Source organism: Sceloporus undulatus, chromosome 9, assembly GCF_019175285.1.
Source record: "Sceloporus undulatus isolate JIND9_A2432 ecotype Alabama chromosome 9, SceUnd_v1.1, whole genome shotgun sequence".
Taxonomy (NCBI): domain Eukaryota; kingdom Metazoa; phylum Chordata; class Lepidosauria; order Squamata; family Phrynosomatidae; genus Sceloporus; species Sceloporus undulatus.
Window position 1 is genome coordinate 30886430 of NC_056530.1, and position 15134 is coordinate 30901563.

General features: G+C 47.6%; 2 protein-coding genes across 7 annotated transcripts in view; one reads left to right on the top strand and one right to left on the bottom strand.

The window, feature by feature from the left end:
• The window catches only part of BNIPL (BCL2 interacting protein like), a 179482-nt gene that overhangs the window by 52856 nt on the left and 111492 nt on the right, over positions 1 to 15134 (top strand). The gene's annotated exons all lie outside the window — the stretch shown is intronic.
• SEMA6C (semaphorin 6C) overlaps positions 9381 to 15134 on the bottom strand; it is a 68722-nt gene continuing 62968 nt past the window's right edge. For all 5 annotated transcript variants that reach the window (XM_042441123.1, XM_042441121.1, XM_042441125.1 and 2 more), the window contains one exon: positions 9381 to 13787. In XM_042441123.1, coding sequence (XP_042297057.1) covers positions 12511 to 13787 — 1277 coding nt within the window. In that variant the 3' untranslated portion in view covers positions 9381 to 12510. The remainder of the gene's footprint in view (positions 13788 to 15134) is intronic.

The window sequence follows — 15134 nt, forward strand, 5'->3', positions numbered from 1 at the left end:
TAAGGACCATCTTTCTGGACCAAAACAAAGGTCCGTATAGCCTCCGTCATGCTATTCCACCGATTTTAGCGCTCCAGAGTACTGTTTGAGACTCCTGGGATGAAAACGGTAGCGGTGGTTTCCGGATTTTCAAAACGTTGGCCTCCGTCATCAAGCCAGTCGGTAGTCGAGAGTGTCTTTCTCCATGTAGTCGGTCCAAGTGGAGGAAGGCATGCTGCGGTAGGGGTCGAGAAGGATCCGGAAGCAGCGGACAATGAGCAGCCCCAGGAAGACGAAGAGGAAGAAGACAAACACAAAGGCCACCTTCTGTTCCAAGGTTAGGGCCGGGTCCGGCCGGACGGCACTGGCCAGAGGAGGAAGGGTGCCGCCAAGGACGTCGGCCATTTGGGCCACCAAGTCCAGCCGCCACCGGCTTATTCAATGGACAGTGGCATCTGCAATGAGAAAAGCAGTTTGAGGTTGAGATCCTGTCTTGTTCAGGCTAGGATTTTGTTAATAAGAAGGGAAGGAAGGAAGGAGGAAGGAAGGAAACGAAAGGAAGGGAAGGGAGGGAGGAAAAAGGGAAGGAGATAGGAAAGAAAAGGGATGGAAGGAAAGAAGGGAAGGAAGAGAGGAGGAAAGGAAGGAGGTAGGAAAGGAAAAGGAAGGAAGGAAGGAAGGAAGGAAGGAAGGAAGGAAGGAAGAAAGGAAGGATGAAATGAAGGGAGGGAAGAGGAAGGGAAGGATATAGGAAAGAAAAAGAAAGAAAAGGGAAGGAAGAGAGGGGGAAGGGAAGAAGGTAGGAAAGGAAAAGGAAGGAAGAAGGGAAGGAAGGAAGGATGAAATGAAGGGAGGGAGGGAAGGAAATAGGAAAGGGAAGGAAGGAAGGAAAAGAAGGAGATAGGAAAAGAAGGAAAGAATAGAAGGAAGGAAGGAAGAAGGAAACAAAAGGAAGGAAGAGAGGGGGAAGGGACAGAGGTAGGAAAGGAAAGGGATAGAAGCAAAGAAAGGAAGGAAGGATGGATTAGTCAGTCGACCATAACAAAACAGTGAACAGCAAACAGTAAAATGCGAGAAAATGCAATGTATAAAATACAATGGGATGGGTTAAATTAGGCTAAAATAAGATAACTTATAAATTAATTTGTGCGTCACATAAATCCACATTTCCCCATTGAAGTGTGCGCCCCTCCGGTGCCATGCCAAAGCCTGGTCCGGTTGGTACCCACCTGTGCCCACTTTTGGGGAGATTGGAAAAGACAAAGGAAGGGTCCTTAGCTGCGCATAAGGTAATGGCTGCACTGACAATCTGGTCTTTTTGTCCTGTTTTTGCTGGGCTTCAGGTCTGTTCTACTTTCGACATCAGTTTCTGGACTGATCTATCCATCAGCTGCCAGTGCGATGGTCCTCCTTCGTCTCCCTCGCGGATGTCCAGCAACATGTGGAGGATGGCGATCCGAACTGCGGACGGGGAGCAGATCTCTGAAGATCTGGGGCTGGTAATTCTAAGGAAAAAAAGAGGTAAATTCCCTTTTTATCTCTCTCTGACTCTGTTCCGTCTTTCCTCACCCACCCACCTACTTCTCTCAGTCAGGGATGCTTCAAAGCTGTTGCCGGTGGCAACTGGTTTCCATAGCGACGCCAGAGCAAACTCATCCGCTGTCTGGACCATGGATGGGGAGCCGCATGCCATCTGATATTTCAAAGGAGGCGGATACTTAATATCATATTCTTACGTCTGCCATCATATAGGCGTTGGAAAGGGACCCCAAGGGCTGGTCCAGACCCCTGCCATGAGGAATATATATAACTTCTCAAAGATGACCATGCAACCTTAGTTAGAAGTTGAAGACAGTACACTTGTCCCTCCGTATTTGCTAGGGTTAGGGGCACAAGACCCTCGCAAATAACAAACGTCATGTTTTTACCTGAGAGGACACCTCTCTAGGAATCTCTAGTTCCTCCAGTGCAACTCTGTGGCCAATGTCCGACAGACACTGACCATAGAGTTGCACTGGAGGAGCTACAAAGGCCTAGTAGAGTGTCCTCTAGGAATCTAGTCTTTCAGTAAGACTTTTAGTTAAAGTTGACTATAGAGTTACACAGGAGGAGCTACAAAGGCCTAGAAGAGTATTCTGTCTAGGAATCTCTAGGTCTTTTGGTTCGACGTTTAGATAAAGGTGACCATAGAGTTGCCCCAGAGGAGCTACAAAGGCCTAGTAGAGTGGTCTCTCTAGGAATTTCTAGGTCTTTCAGTGTGACCTTTAGTTAAAGGTGACCATAGAGTTGCACCGGAGAACCTAGATATTCCTAGAGAGAACATATCAATCAAATCCGTAAACCCAGAAAGGTCTCAGCGCCTGTTAAAGTGCCATTGTGGGGGGAAACTGGACTAAAACCCAATGCAGATTCACACACATGAATCTGATGAATCTGAATATAGAAAAACCGCAAATGACAAAACACAATGCCTCAATGAGGACGGCATAGTTTTTTGGCTGCTTTTGACCGGCCAACGCTGTTTCAGCATCAGCCGGCAGAGTGTGCCAGAGAGTCGCTCAAGGCCTGGTCCTCTGTGCGAAACCCGACCCTCCGTTCCCAGCTTTGATTGATAACTTTCTGCCCATTGATTCATGGCTGCAAATTCCAAGGGCATTGTTCCCAGCAGGGAGGCATTGTGTGTGCGCATGGGCATGGTTTACGTTCAGCCACATTTCCTTCCTCCTGGCTTGTCGGAGATGAATGGAGGGCCATGCGCCTGGCCTCCACGAAACAGCCGCCTTTGGAAAGGTTTTTCTGTCCAGCTGGCCGCAGTTTCCTGCAGCTGCAGCAAAAGGAAAGCGGGGGAGAATGGACACATATCCCACATTACACCCTCCAAACAATGAGACAAAAGGAAAAAACCCAGGAATTATGTGCATTGCATTTATTTATGCCAGTGGTGGTGGGGAAAATGTGTGCCCAAACCAAATGACATCTTCGAAAACAGCCTTACAGATGCGCAAACCTGAATTGGGGAGTTTTGCGACATCCATATTCACTTAGAGGCTGCTGTGACAGTGGATAAGCATCCATTGCACAAAGGGCACTCATGCGCTCCCTGACGCGCATCCCGATCTTAGCTAGGATGTGGAGCACAACAAGAGCTCAGAATGCAGGTCAGAAGTGCCTGATGTGTGCCAGAAGTGCCCAGCATGCATCAGAATTGCCTCATGTGCAGCAAAAGTGTTCAAGGCACATCAGAATTGCCCCATTCATGCCCAGAGTGTTCAGTGCACATCAGAAGTGCCTGACGGACATCAGAATGCATATTAGACATGATCAATGTATATCAGAATTGCCCCATTCATGTCAGAAGTGTTCAATGTGCATCAGACATGCTTGATACCCATCAGAATTTCCTGTGGACCATCAGAAGTGCCCGATGCACATCAGATGTGCTCAATGTACATTAGAATTGCTCTATGTGCTTTGAAGGTGCCTAATGTGCAACAGGCATGCCTGATATACATCTGAATTGCTCCATTCACACCAGAAATGCTCAGTGCTCATCTGAGGTGCCTGGTGGTGCACATCAGAAGTGCCCAATACTCATAAGAAGGGCCCAGTGCACCTCTCTGCGCATTTGATCCTGCTGAGAAATGCAGATGCCAGAGAAAGTGTCTTCTTTGCCTGTTCTTTTTCCAAAACAAGAAAAGAGGAAAAACATTGCTTTGAAATATTGCCAAGGGACGGGAAGATGGCATCCTTGAGTTTGTTTACGAACCCCAGGAAACTCGGGGGACCATCTAAAAAGCTGGTTGTTCTCTGTGGCAAGCGAGCCCCGGTGCATCCCTTCCAATGTTTCCGAGTTGCAAATAGAAGTGTGCTTTTTATATAAGGATGGCCGCCTGAAGACATTCCTCTCCCTCCCCAAAGTGAAAAGGTTCAATTTTCTTCGTTTTACTCTGTGACCACTTTCTCGGCTCGTGCTTTTGAAAGCTGAAGGAGAGGATGGGGCAGGTTTGCTCTTTTGGTAAATGGAGGTAAGAAGAATACGCATCTCCCAACATGCTTCAGTAGCCGCTGCGTGCAAAGGCCTGGTCTGACTGTCTTCGAACTCAGATGGGAAACGGTAGCCATTTTAATCAAAATTGCATTTCATTTGTGACCCTAAGGATATCATGGGGTTTTCTTGGCAAGATTTGTTCCGAAGAGGTTTGTTATTGGCATCCTCGGAGGCAAAGAGAGTGTGACTTGGCCAAAGTCACCCAATGGGTTTCCATGGCCAGGCCAGGATTTGAACCCTGGTTTCAAAGACCTAGTCCAATGCTCAAACCACTACACTGGCTCTATGAACCTTAACCCTTACCCAAAACTTAAGCCCAACTCTAACCCTAACCCAAACCCATCTCCATCTGTAACCCCAACCCTAACGCCAACTTTAATCCTAAATCCAACCCCAAACCAACCTTACCCCCAAGTGTAACCCCAACACTAACTCCAACCCCAACACTAATCCCAACCCAAGCTTAACCCTATCACTAGCTTTAACTCCAACTCAACTGTAACCCCAACCTAACCCTAAATCCAACCATAACCCAACACTAACCTCAACCCAACCTAACCTTAACCCTAACTCCAACCCAACCCTAAACCAAAACCCAACTTTCTCATTGTGAATCCTTCCACTGCCGCACCTTGGAAGTGGGTCACATGCTCCATTGACCCATCATGCCAAGAAGGTCTTGGCTGTTCCTCTCCAACACTGGCTCTGATCCCCATTGATGCCCCCTCTGGTGTTGAAAGAAATGAAGGGCTGGAGTAAAAGAAACGTATATCCCCATGGTACCTTTCACAGGCCTGCCCTAAACCTGTGCAGAGTGCTTTTGTCTCCGCACCAAGGATATACACAGAAGCGGATAAAAAGTCATTGACTGAGTTGGCATTGGCAAGCGGTCTCCAGAGAGTCGTGGCTCCCTCCACCCCAAAATCGCTTTTATTTGGAACTTAATCGGCAGGCGAGAGATTTCCCCCAGCAACAAACCAATCTGCCAGTTTTGAAACCCTTTCCCCCCCCGCAAACAGCCAAGTCCTCCTCAGGGCCCTTTTCGCTCCTTCTTCTCTCTCAAAAAAAGATCTGTTCATTTGAAGTGCAGTTAAACAAAGATTCGGAGACAGCCGTATATACGAAGCGAGCACTTAAACCTCCCTCTGGGTGCTTTTTAGAGAACTTTTAAAGGGAGCCGCGCAACGTCTTCCGTTATTTATGAGCCGTTGGCGGAAGGGAAAAGAGGAGCAAATTCAGGAAAGCGCCGCTTTCAGATGTCGACGTCCCGGGGCTTGTTATTCCCCGTTTGCAGGGTGTGAAATGCTAGATTTTGCACCAAATAGCGGGGCCTAGCGTTAGCATTGCATTTCCTAACACCGTATAGGCAATGCTCAGCGCAATATAGTGGTACATAGTGTATCGTGCATAGTGCTATATCGTATTTATTTGTATCCCCCTCTGTTCCCAGAACTGGGACTCACAGCGGCTCACAACATTAAAAGAACATCTAAAAACGTAGAACAGTGGCACATTAATTCTATATAGTGTTGCAGCATATGTACAGCCAGCGTAGTGTGTTGGTTTGAGCGTTGGACTAGGACATTCAGATACCGGAGTTCGAATCCTGTCTTGGTCATGGAAACCCATTGGGGCCTTGGCCATGAATCCCACTGAGAAACCCATTGGATCACACTCTCTTCGCCTCGGAGGATAGCAATGGCAAACCCTCTGCTAAGAAAACCCTGTCGCCATAAGTTGGAAACGACTTGAAGGCACACAACAACAACAAGAAAGGAGAGCATAGCGCTATATGGTGGAGCGCAGCACTACAAAATGGTTCACAGCGCTGTCTAGCAGCGCAAAACTTTATTTAGTGCTACACCTCCTTTGAGACTAATTAGAAATAACCTGCAAAAGCGGGTAGTTTTTCACACGACGTTCGGGGTTAACCCAAACAGAAATTAGAAACAACCCGCAAAGGCGGGTGGTTTTTCAGACGACGTGAGAAATAACGCGACGTTAATCCGAACGCGAAGTTCCTTTTTACTTTTGGGAACTTCCCGAAAGCACAAAGGAGTGGGTTGTGTCGACTTTGCTTTCGGATTGATGTTGTGTTATTTCTCACTGGCGCTGACGTCGTCTGAAAAACAACCCGCAAAAGCAGGTTTTAAAATCCTGTTTCTGCACGGGATTTAACCCATTTGCCTCCATGTGATAAAGTCCATAGACTTGGTCGACATCCTCTGACGCATGGAGTGGAATGGTGCCCAGGAAGGTCCTTTCTAACCAGACTCTATGAATATCCACAGAAATGCAAAACTTGTGGGCATCGTAGTATCATAGAGTTGGAAGGGACGCCAAAGGTCATCCATTCCAACCCCATTCTGCCATGCAGGAATACACAGTCGAAGCCTCACAGATGGCCATCCAGCCTCTGCTTAAAGACCTCCAAAGATGGAGACTCCATCGCACTCCAAGGGAGCATCTTCCACCGTTGAACATCTATTACTGTCAGGAGGTTCTTCCTAAGATTTAGGTGGAACTCTTTCCTGAAATTTGAACTCATTGCTCCATGTCTTTGTCTCTGGAGCACCAGAAAACAAGCTTGCTCCCTCCTCAATATGGCATCCCTTCAAATATTTAAACAGGGTTCTCATATCACCTCTTAACCGTCTCTTCTCCAGGCTAAACCTACCCAGCCCTTGTTGTTGTTGTGTCCCTTCGAATAATTTCTGACTTGCGACCTAAGGCCATATTGCAGGGTTTTCTTAGCAAGATTTGAGTATTGCCTTTGCCTTCCTCCGAGGCTGAGAAAGTGTGGCTTGCCCACTTTCCGTTGCCGAGCAAGGATTCAAACCTGGGCCTCCCAGCATTCTTGCTCGAAAATGCGACACCCGTAATGCCACGGCAATAAATAAAATAAATAAGAAGAGGATGAGGTTTGGCTACTGGCAGGACCCGATGCTTTCCGCCATGCGCTTGGAAATTAATTGAAAAAGCTATTTGGCGTGGAATGGAAGGCGTGCGAATCGCCGGAAGGAATAAGCGCTCAAGAGTCCCCGCCGCAAGGTAATCGCCGAGCAAAGAAAATCCCTGCTGGGTAATTTTCTGCCAAATTCTCCGAAGCAGTTTGAGGGAATTACTTACGCCTCGTCTCCTGTGCGCAACCCGAGATGCGCGCACAACGGAGACTAGATCGCCTTTTCCAACAAATGTGAAGCGCTTTTGCTCTTTTAGGAGTTATTTTCAAGGGATGCGGAGGATCCTTTTCCCTTCTGCTAAATGCTCTTTTACCGTTTTCCTAATGGGATTGGCAGTTCACCCAAGGGAGGCAAGACGTTTTTGCAAACAGAGATATCAACAGGGAGATATTGGGAGCCAGCCCAGAGGCCGCTTCCGAGTTTTGAGGAAAGGTGGAAAGTGTCGTTGTTGTCGTGTGCCTTCAAGTCGTTTCCGACTTACGGCGACCCTATCATAGGGTTTTCTTGGCATGTTTCTTCAGAGCGGGTTTGCCATTGCCATCCTCTGAGTCTGAGAGAGTGTGATTTGCCCTAAGGACAAACTGGGTTTCCATGGCTACAATTCGAACCCAGGTCTCCAGAGTCAGTCTAACGCTCAAACCATGACGTCGTACTGGCGCTGGGGTCTCTCTATTCTTTTTATGCTAAAGAGACCCCAACCATTTGCAACGGTGTGCCTCGGCTTGGCAAAGCTAGTGTTGCGGAGAGGTTATGCAAGTAACCGGATCACTTGGGAACCGTCAAAGGTCTAGAAATGGAGCCCTAAGAGAAACAGCTTTGGAGAACTGATGAATGTTCGACATTGATTGATTGATTGATTGACAACTGATAATGATTGACAACTTGAGAAGGAAGATTTGCCTTCCTCTGAAGCTGAGAGAATATATAAGTTGCCGAAAGTCATCCATTGGGTCTCCATGCCAAGTAAGGATTTGAACCCTGGTTTTCTTGGTCAGATTTCTTTGGCGGGATGCTTACCGTTCCCTTCTTCCGAAGCTGAGACAGAAAGCAGGGAAGAAGGAAACCATCTATCAGTTAAAAACGGGAAATTCATGCATCTCCCTCTCCACGGATTCTCTGTTTTAATCATCAGTCCTTTTCGCTGCCGGCTTCCCAGCCAAGAGGGAAGGAAAAGTTCACCCAGACATCTAGCAAAGAAAGCTGGATTGAGAGTGAACTCTTGGAGTTTGGAGCGGTTTTCCAGATGTCCAGCGAGGCGGACACTGCTGGCAAAAGGTGGCTCTGTTTTTAAGGCCGGAGAGGTGTAGTTTGGCCCATAAGCACACAATTCGTTGTATATCCTGAGTATCCACGGGGGATACGTTCCCAAATTATCATGGAAACACAAAAATCACAGTAAACAGTGAAACCTGTTGCAATGAATGACTTCTGGGGGAAGTTGACCATGGAGTCATAGCATTGTGCTGGAGGACCTAGACATTCTGGTGGACCTAGAGAGTCCTACAATGAACACTTCTCTGGGCATTTCTAGGTCCTCCGGTGCAATGTTATGTTCAACTTCGACCAAAGAATCGCACTAGAATTGCACCTAGAAAAATGCCATCGCTTTTAGATATGAGTTGGCCATATGGGTTGAGCAACTGTGGATTTCAGTTTTGCAGATACAGTGGTACTAAATAGTCTCATTCCTCTCTTTCCAATTGAATCCATTCAGGTCGGGGGCAGCGGACTTGTAGGATCCGAAATGAACGCCTGGAGTAGCTGCGTGTGTTAGGAAGAGAGCCCCCCTGTCCAAGAGGGGTCTACTTTTGAGGAGAACCAGATTATGGTGACACACACAAGAGGTGAGCTCTGATACATCGGAGAACATTTGGCCACTTCTGGGAGGCATCTGTTTTCTCTGGCCATCGATGGATGGACAGGAATGGATGCCCAATTCATTTTGTGTCCATATAGTCTTCTCCTCTTTTCACGTTTGGAAAGGGGGGAAAAATTAACTGCTCAGGAGAGGCTTAGGTCTCTCTGATCTGATCTGATATCTGATCTTCTTATCAATCATAGATATCCAAGGATAACCTTTAATGGGTATTATGTTAACAGTTTTGTTCTTGGTTTGCGTACGGTTATGGTATTGGTTTGCATCTACTTTCCTTCTCCTTTTCCAGATGTGTCGGACCACAAACTTCTATCATCCCCAAGTAATGGGGGATGATGGTTATGGTAGCCCACCTCATTGGAAAGGGATAATAATAATAATAATAATAATAATAATAATCAGAATCAGAATCAGAATCATAGGGAATACGCCCCCCCTGCAAGGAAATAAACCAAATCCCATAGAAATATCACAGATAAGGATAACAAACAGTCAAACATTAAAAAAGGCACCGTTTTTCAAGACACAAAGAGGTTATACGTATATTTCAAGCGTCGGGTTCGAAACAGTCCTTCCGGATACCAAATTTACAGATTGGTCAGCGCTAATGGAACCGTGTGCATTGAGGTGGCCTTTTCCCTACATAGTAGGATTAAATCGTTTTCGTTTTCCCCGCCGCCCCTTTCCTCCTCCTTTCTCCGCTTCTCTTACATGAAGTTAAACAATGAAATATACACATATATATTTATACTTATGTACACAACGTTGTTGTTAAAAATTGGGTCCGGTTTAAAAACCAGAAGCGATCATCTTCTTTTGAGTTTGCAAATGTTTCCCCCCTTTTTTGCATTTGGGTACATTATCTTTTTAGGGCCAGCGCAACAGCCACTGGACTTTTGGTTTCCGTCCCCATAATTTTGGGATCAAAATCCGAGGAGGACAAAATGGGGGACAAATTTAGGAACCAATGCAAATAAATCTAAACTGGGATTATTATAATTTTTCATAAAACAAGTTTTACCTCCTTTTTAATCTTAGCAATTTATCCCTATTCGTGAACAAGCACCTTGGGGCTTTGCTTTCTGGAATTGTGCTCCCGGTGAACTAGAAATCTCCATGCTGGAAAACCTCTCTGAACCAGTAGCAAACCAGTTATCAGTTAGCAATAACTGGCAACTCCTTTTCTCCTTCGCTCTTGCCATGACTAAGAGAGGTATCCATGGGATATAAGTATTGGAAGACAAGTCCACAAGGGTTCTTGCGGACCAGCAACTTGTGGGGATTGCTAGGTTTACTAAAGCACAAAATGTGGAAGGGCAAAATGGATGGTCTTAGCGGGGATAGTTTGGAAAGGAGACTAGGATCGGTGAGCGAAGGAACGGCGGAGTTTCAAGAGGGAAGGAATAACATCCAGAACCAAGGATTGGCTTTCCAGGGCAATTTTGCACTCACCAAATACCCCAAAAGGCAAACAGAAAATGAGGGTGTTGGATAATCATTTTCAAAATACAAAGGACTGAAAACTGGCGAACAGGAACAATTGGTTCTTGCAGGATAATAGAAAGTTCTCAATGCTACATTTCTCCCCCAAGAAGAATCTTGGGCCTGCGCAAAATGGAAGCCGCGAGAGTCTTGTCAAAGATGTGGCCCCAAGTGGGCCAGAAAGCGTCAATAGTTCTCCAGTTAAGTCACAACTTTGCTACTCGGTCCCCCTCTCGAAAGAAAACGACAACTTGATGCAAGTGACAAAAGGCTGCGCGGGGGTTTCGCGAGCTCCGGAAACAACTTCGCGGTCCGACGGATAACAGTCGGCTCCCGTCGAGTCCCCAAAAAACGATGTGGGAGGTGGACTTGGTTTTCGGAGTCCGTTTCACATTTTCCAGAGGCTGCCCTCCCCAAAGGAAGGACACCCATATACTTGTTGAAAAGAAAAGCAGAAAGAAAGTGCTACATTTGTGAGGAGCCCATGTGCTTCTCCCTATAGCTAATCCTATACCTGCCCTGATCTTTACATCCAACCCACGGGGTAGTGGAGTTACCTATTCTGAACCCAGAGTAACAGAGCCGTAACTGCTCTGTGTTCAGCAAGACTACATAGTCCTAGTGTAAGGCTACGTAAATGTCTCCCGTCTTAAGATCCAGCATCCGGGTTGGGCAAAGGAGTAACGGTTGCGATCAGGGCACAAGAAAATGGCGATTCCACTTTGCTCCTGCCAAGCGAGCAAATTTGCGACAATCAGAATTAGGATCCCTCTTGCAATTCCTTGGGTGCGAAAATGCTGGAAACGCCATGATCTTTGCACCGCGATCGGCACCTGAACAAACCTTTGGTACGCAACACGGCTGCTGGCTTTTAAGGTGGATCAGAGGTGTGGGACAGGCCAGGAGATATTACTTAGTTATGCACACATAACTAAGTAGTTACATAGCATATCAGTGCACATTTTCATTGCCAAGAGTCCTATCACCATACTCATATCACTAAGACACAGATGGGAATCTTGTGAGCCACAGAGGTGCCACCCTGATTTTCCCATTACCTCCAAGTGCTTGGTGATTTCCAATTTATTGACATCTCCCTGTATATTTTGATTGACCTACCTCTTGGACTCTTTAACACTTTGGAAAGCTGAAATATTTGGGCAGCCCAGAAGGCACCCAAATTGTACCTTTTGGCTGCCGACACACTTCCGCACCTGTTCTACTAAATGCAATGGTGATACCCATCTTAGAAAGCAAAGAAGGAAGCCAATTTGAGATGTACAACCGAAACCTAGACTAAAGCTATGGGTGGCACCCCCCATCCCGCTCCAACTTTGCCCAGAAAGTGTGGCATTGGACTTTCTAAAGCAACAGTTTTCAAGTTTTGCTGTTGTTGTTGTATTTCTTAAAGGCTACATTGCTAGTCTTCATAGCAACAGAGGATAAAGTAAGGGCACTGAAAACTGGGTGAACGTCGATTGAGGTAACAGTCCAAGCGGCATCACTTTCCCCAGAACTACCAATATCTCCCCCTCTTTCTAGGTCTCTTAATTCAGCTCGCCTACCACACAATGGGCCCACTTACCAAAAAAGAAAAAACCTCCCCTCAAATGTTCAAAATTTGGGGATCCAGAATTATGTGAAAAGTGGTGGGGAAAATACATAGATCGGGGTGGGCAACTGTGGAAAGCTAGGTAGCCACATTAGCCCTCAAAGAGGGGCACAAAATGGTCTTGCAGGCCAGATGCCCAACTCTGACGCAGATGTAGAAACATTTGTATTTGCATAATGAAGACTGTGGGCACTGGATCTGGGCACCCATGTGCAACCTCAAAAACTCCCCAGTTGATGGATCCAAGAAAGGCTGAGAATTGCATACTGTCACGGGAGGTATGGATAGGCCAAGGAATCTGCCTGTACCAGGAGGCAACCAATGAGGGAAGAGCGCTAATCTCCAAACTCCCTCCTCCCGTTTTCCGTCTTGCACATGCCCCTTTCTTTGTTGCAAGGCACGCTGGGATTTGTGTGTATTCCTTCCCCTTGGTGGGAAAAAAATTTCCTCCACCTGCTTTCCATTTTGAATAGCCAGCAAAGGTGGCCAGAGCAGGGAAGACCCCCGTGCGCCGCACAGAGTGCGAAACAAAACCTCTCGTCCCAGTGGCTCAGTAATTGAACTGCCTGGAAGACTGCGCCGGAGGAGAGGAAGGCATGAAGAGGGGCTGGGAAGCAGGGACACCGCCGGGCTTCATCAAGGAGACCGACCGCTTCATGCCCCCATGGCTGGGCAGCGAGATGGGGTCACCATAACTGTGCTGCCTGGAGAGGAAGAGTGCATGGGGGTGCCCGTCATGGGGCACTGAGGTCCCCGTGGAGTGCATGCGGGTGAGAAGAGGCGGAGGCGGCCTCCCCGCTTGGCTGAGACTATGGTGCCGGGAGATCATCCCGCCACCTCCGCCGCCGCTCCCGCCAACGTTCACGAGTTTGGGGGCTCCGCAGAGCGAGTGTCTGTGAGACGGGTGTCTCCCCGGTTTCTCCAGGCACGATTGCGGAGGCGGGTCCGGGGGCACGTCGAGTCTCCGGGGCAGGCTGTCCCTGGGTAAGGTCGAGGAGCTATAATAGGGGGCACTCTCGACGTCGGGGATCTTGGGTTGCACCCGGTTGGCGAAGGAGACGGATGTGTGCGGGGCGGCGTTGAGGAAGTGGACGGGGATCCCTCCCAGAACCTTGGGGTTGCTGCTGCTTTCATGGAGGTGTTTGAGCAGCTCTTCTAACGTGGTGACCTCCATCCCTTTGGGCAGGTAGCACTGGGAGTGGCGCACCAGGACACGCTCCGAGTTGGGGATCTTCTTCTCGTCCAGGTAGCCGGCCAAGGTGGGGTCGTAGCCGTGGAGGTTGCTGGGAGCGGCGGCCGCCCCGGGGAAGGGGTACGGATGCGGGTTGGTGACCGGGGTGTGGAAAAAGGGGGCCTTCCCTTGGGACTCCTTGGCGTTATTGAAGTTCTGGTTCTTCTCCCACTGGTTCCGGATGGCTTTCATGTTCTTCAGCGGGAGCTCTGGCGTCGACTCAGGGGTGGGCAAGGCGGAGAGCTCTGGGTGGTCTTTGAGCCCGGCTTTGGCCCCCGCACCGGGCGGCTCCTTCTCATTGGGGAGCAAAGTAGTGTAAAGTTTGGGGGCACCTCCTTCCATCATCCCATCTTTGGCCGGGTTCTCCAAGAGGCCGTTCATTTTGGCCAGGCTCCGGAGGGACAGCGGACGCTGGACGCTGCTCTCGGGGTCTTTGTTGGCGTGCTTGGACTTCTGGAAGGAATGGTTGCAGTAACAGGAGACCAGCAACCCCGAAAGGAAGGCCCCCAGGACGAACGCCACGAAGACGCAGCCAATCAGGAAGGTGAAATGGACCGTCTTGAAGCCGTCTCGCCCTTCTGGCTCCTGCCTCACTCCTACAGGGAGAAAAACGGGGCACACAAGAAATGTGAATGTCAGCGTAAGATGAATGGGGAACACTGTTTTGGAATGACTTGTTTCCCACCCCTTTTTAGAAAAATCAGATTTTGACCAGGAATTGAAGGAGAATGCAGCAATGGCACAGAATGGTTGATGGACGGAAAAGAGGCGGCAATGAGGTTGAAATGGGCTTGGAAGGAGATTTATCAGGAGTCAGTTTGGTCCATGGGTTGCAGCTCCAACAAACAGAACGGCGTTGGAACATCATGCTGAGATTTCCATGTTGGAAATGCAAAACTAGAAGGTTTCTCCTGCCCAGCGTATGTTGAAGGATTGGTACCATCGACAAGTGCAACTCTGAAATAAGATTTCCCCTATATTCTGCCCTGGTCAAACTCCATTTGGAGCCCTGGCTTCGATTCTTGGCACCTCATTTTGGGAAGGATGGAGACAAGTTGGAGCAAGTTCAGAGAAAGGCAACAAGGATGGTAAGAGGGATGGAGAATAAAACACAGAAAGCTTCAAGGAGTTGGAGATGGAGAAGATATTTTAAAAAACCATTCTTTTCTTAACCCTCCCCCCCCAAATCCAAATGGTATAATTACATAATAAAACTCTTAATTCGGTTCGTTGAAATGGTTTTAAAGGCCCTCTTTTAAAACTGTCACTTATATAGCACTTATAATGGGTTGGAATAAATATCTCGCTGGCTAATAATAATAAAAAAGGGAGAAATCTTTATTTTCCAACGGTGCGCTGTATATAAAATAAAGTCACCTCGCTTACCTAGCACTTAAAAAAGAAGAAGCCGACGCTGCTTTATAACACAATATTAATACCGATCATCGCTGTTAATTTCGCCGTCGATTTGATTATACAGAAGCGGTTTTTAGTGGCACTTCTATTGCACTCTTAATGGGATGCAGGTATAATTGGTTTTTATTAATTGTTTCTTTAACGGCATTTCCCTGACATGTTTTGTTAATTAGCTGCGGTCCTTCCAGGTTTTTGCTCTTGTTCCCAGAACCTCATAGCATGGAGCCATTCACAGTTAAAGCGGTCTCAAACTGGATTATTTCTGCAGTGCGGATGCGGCCTTGGAGAAACAAAGGGGGTCAAGACTAAACATACCGACGCTGCAGTTATAGCTGCGGGGCATTGCACATAAAGGCATTTCGGACCTCCGAAATGAAAAATTTCCATCCGCTCTCCAAATTTCTAACACTGCAGAGAAGGAGATGCTGAAAATTGTTCCCAACTGGGGCTCTTCCTCTGCAGAAATAAAGCAGTTTCACGCCGCTTTAACTCATGCCATGGCTCAATGCTATGGAATTTGGGAATTG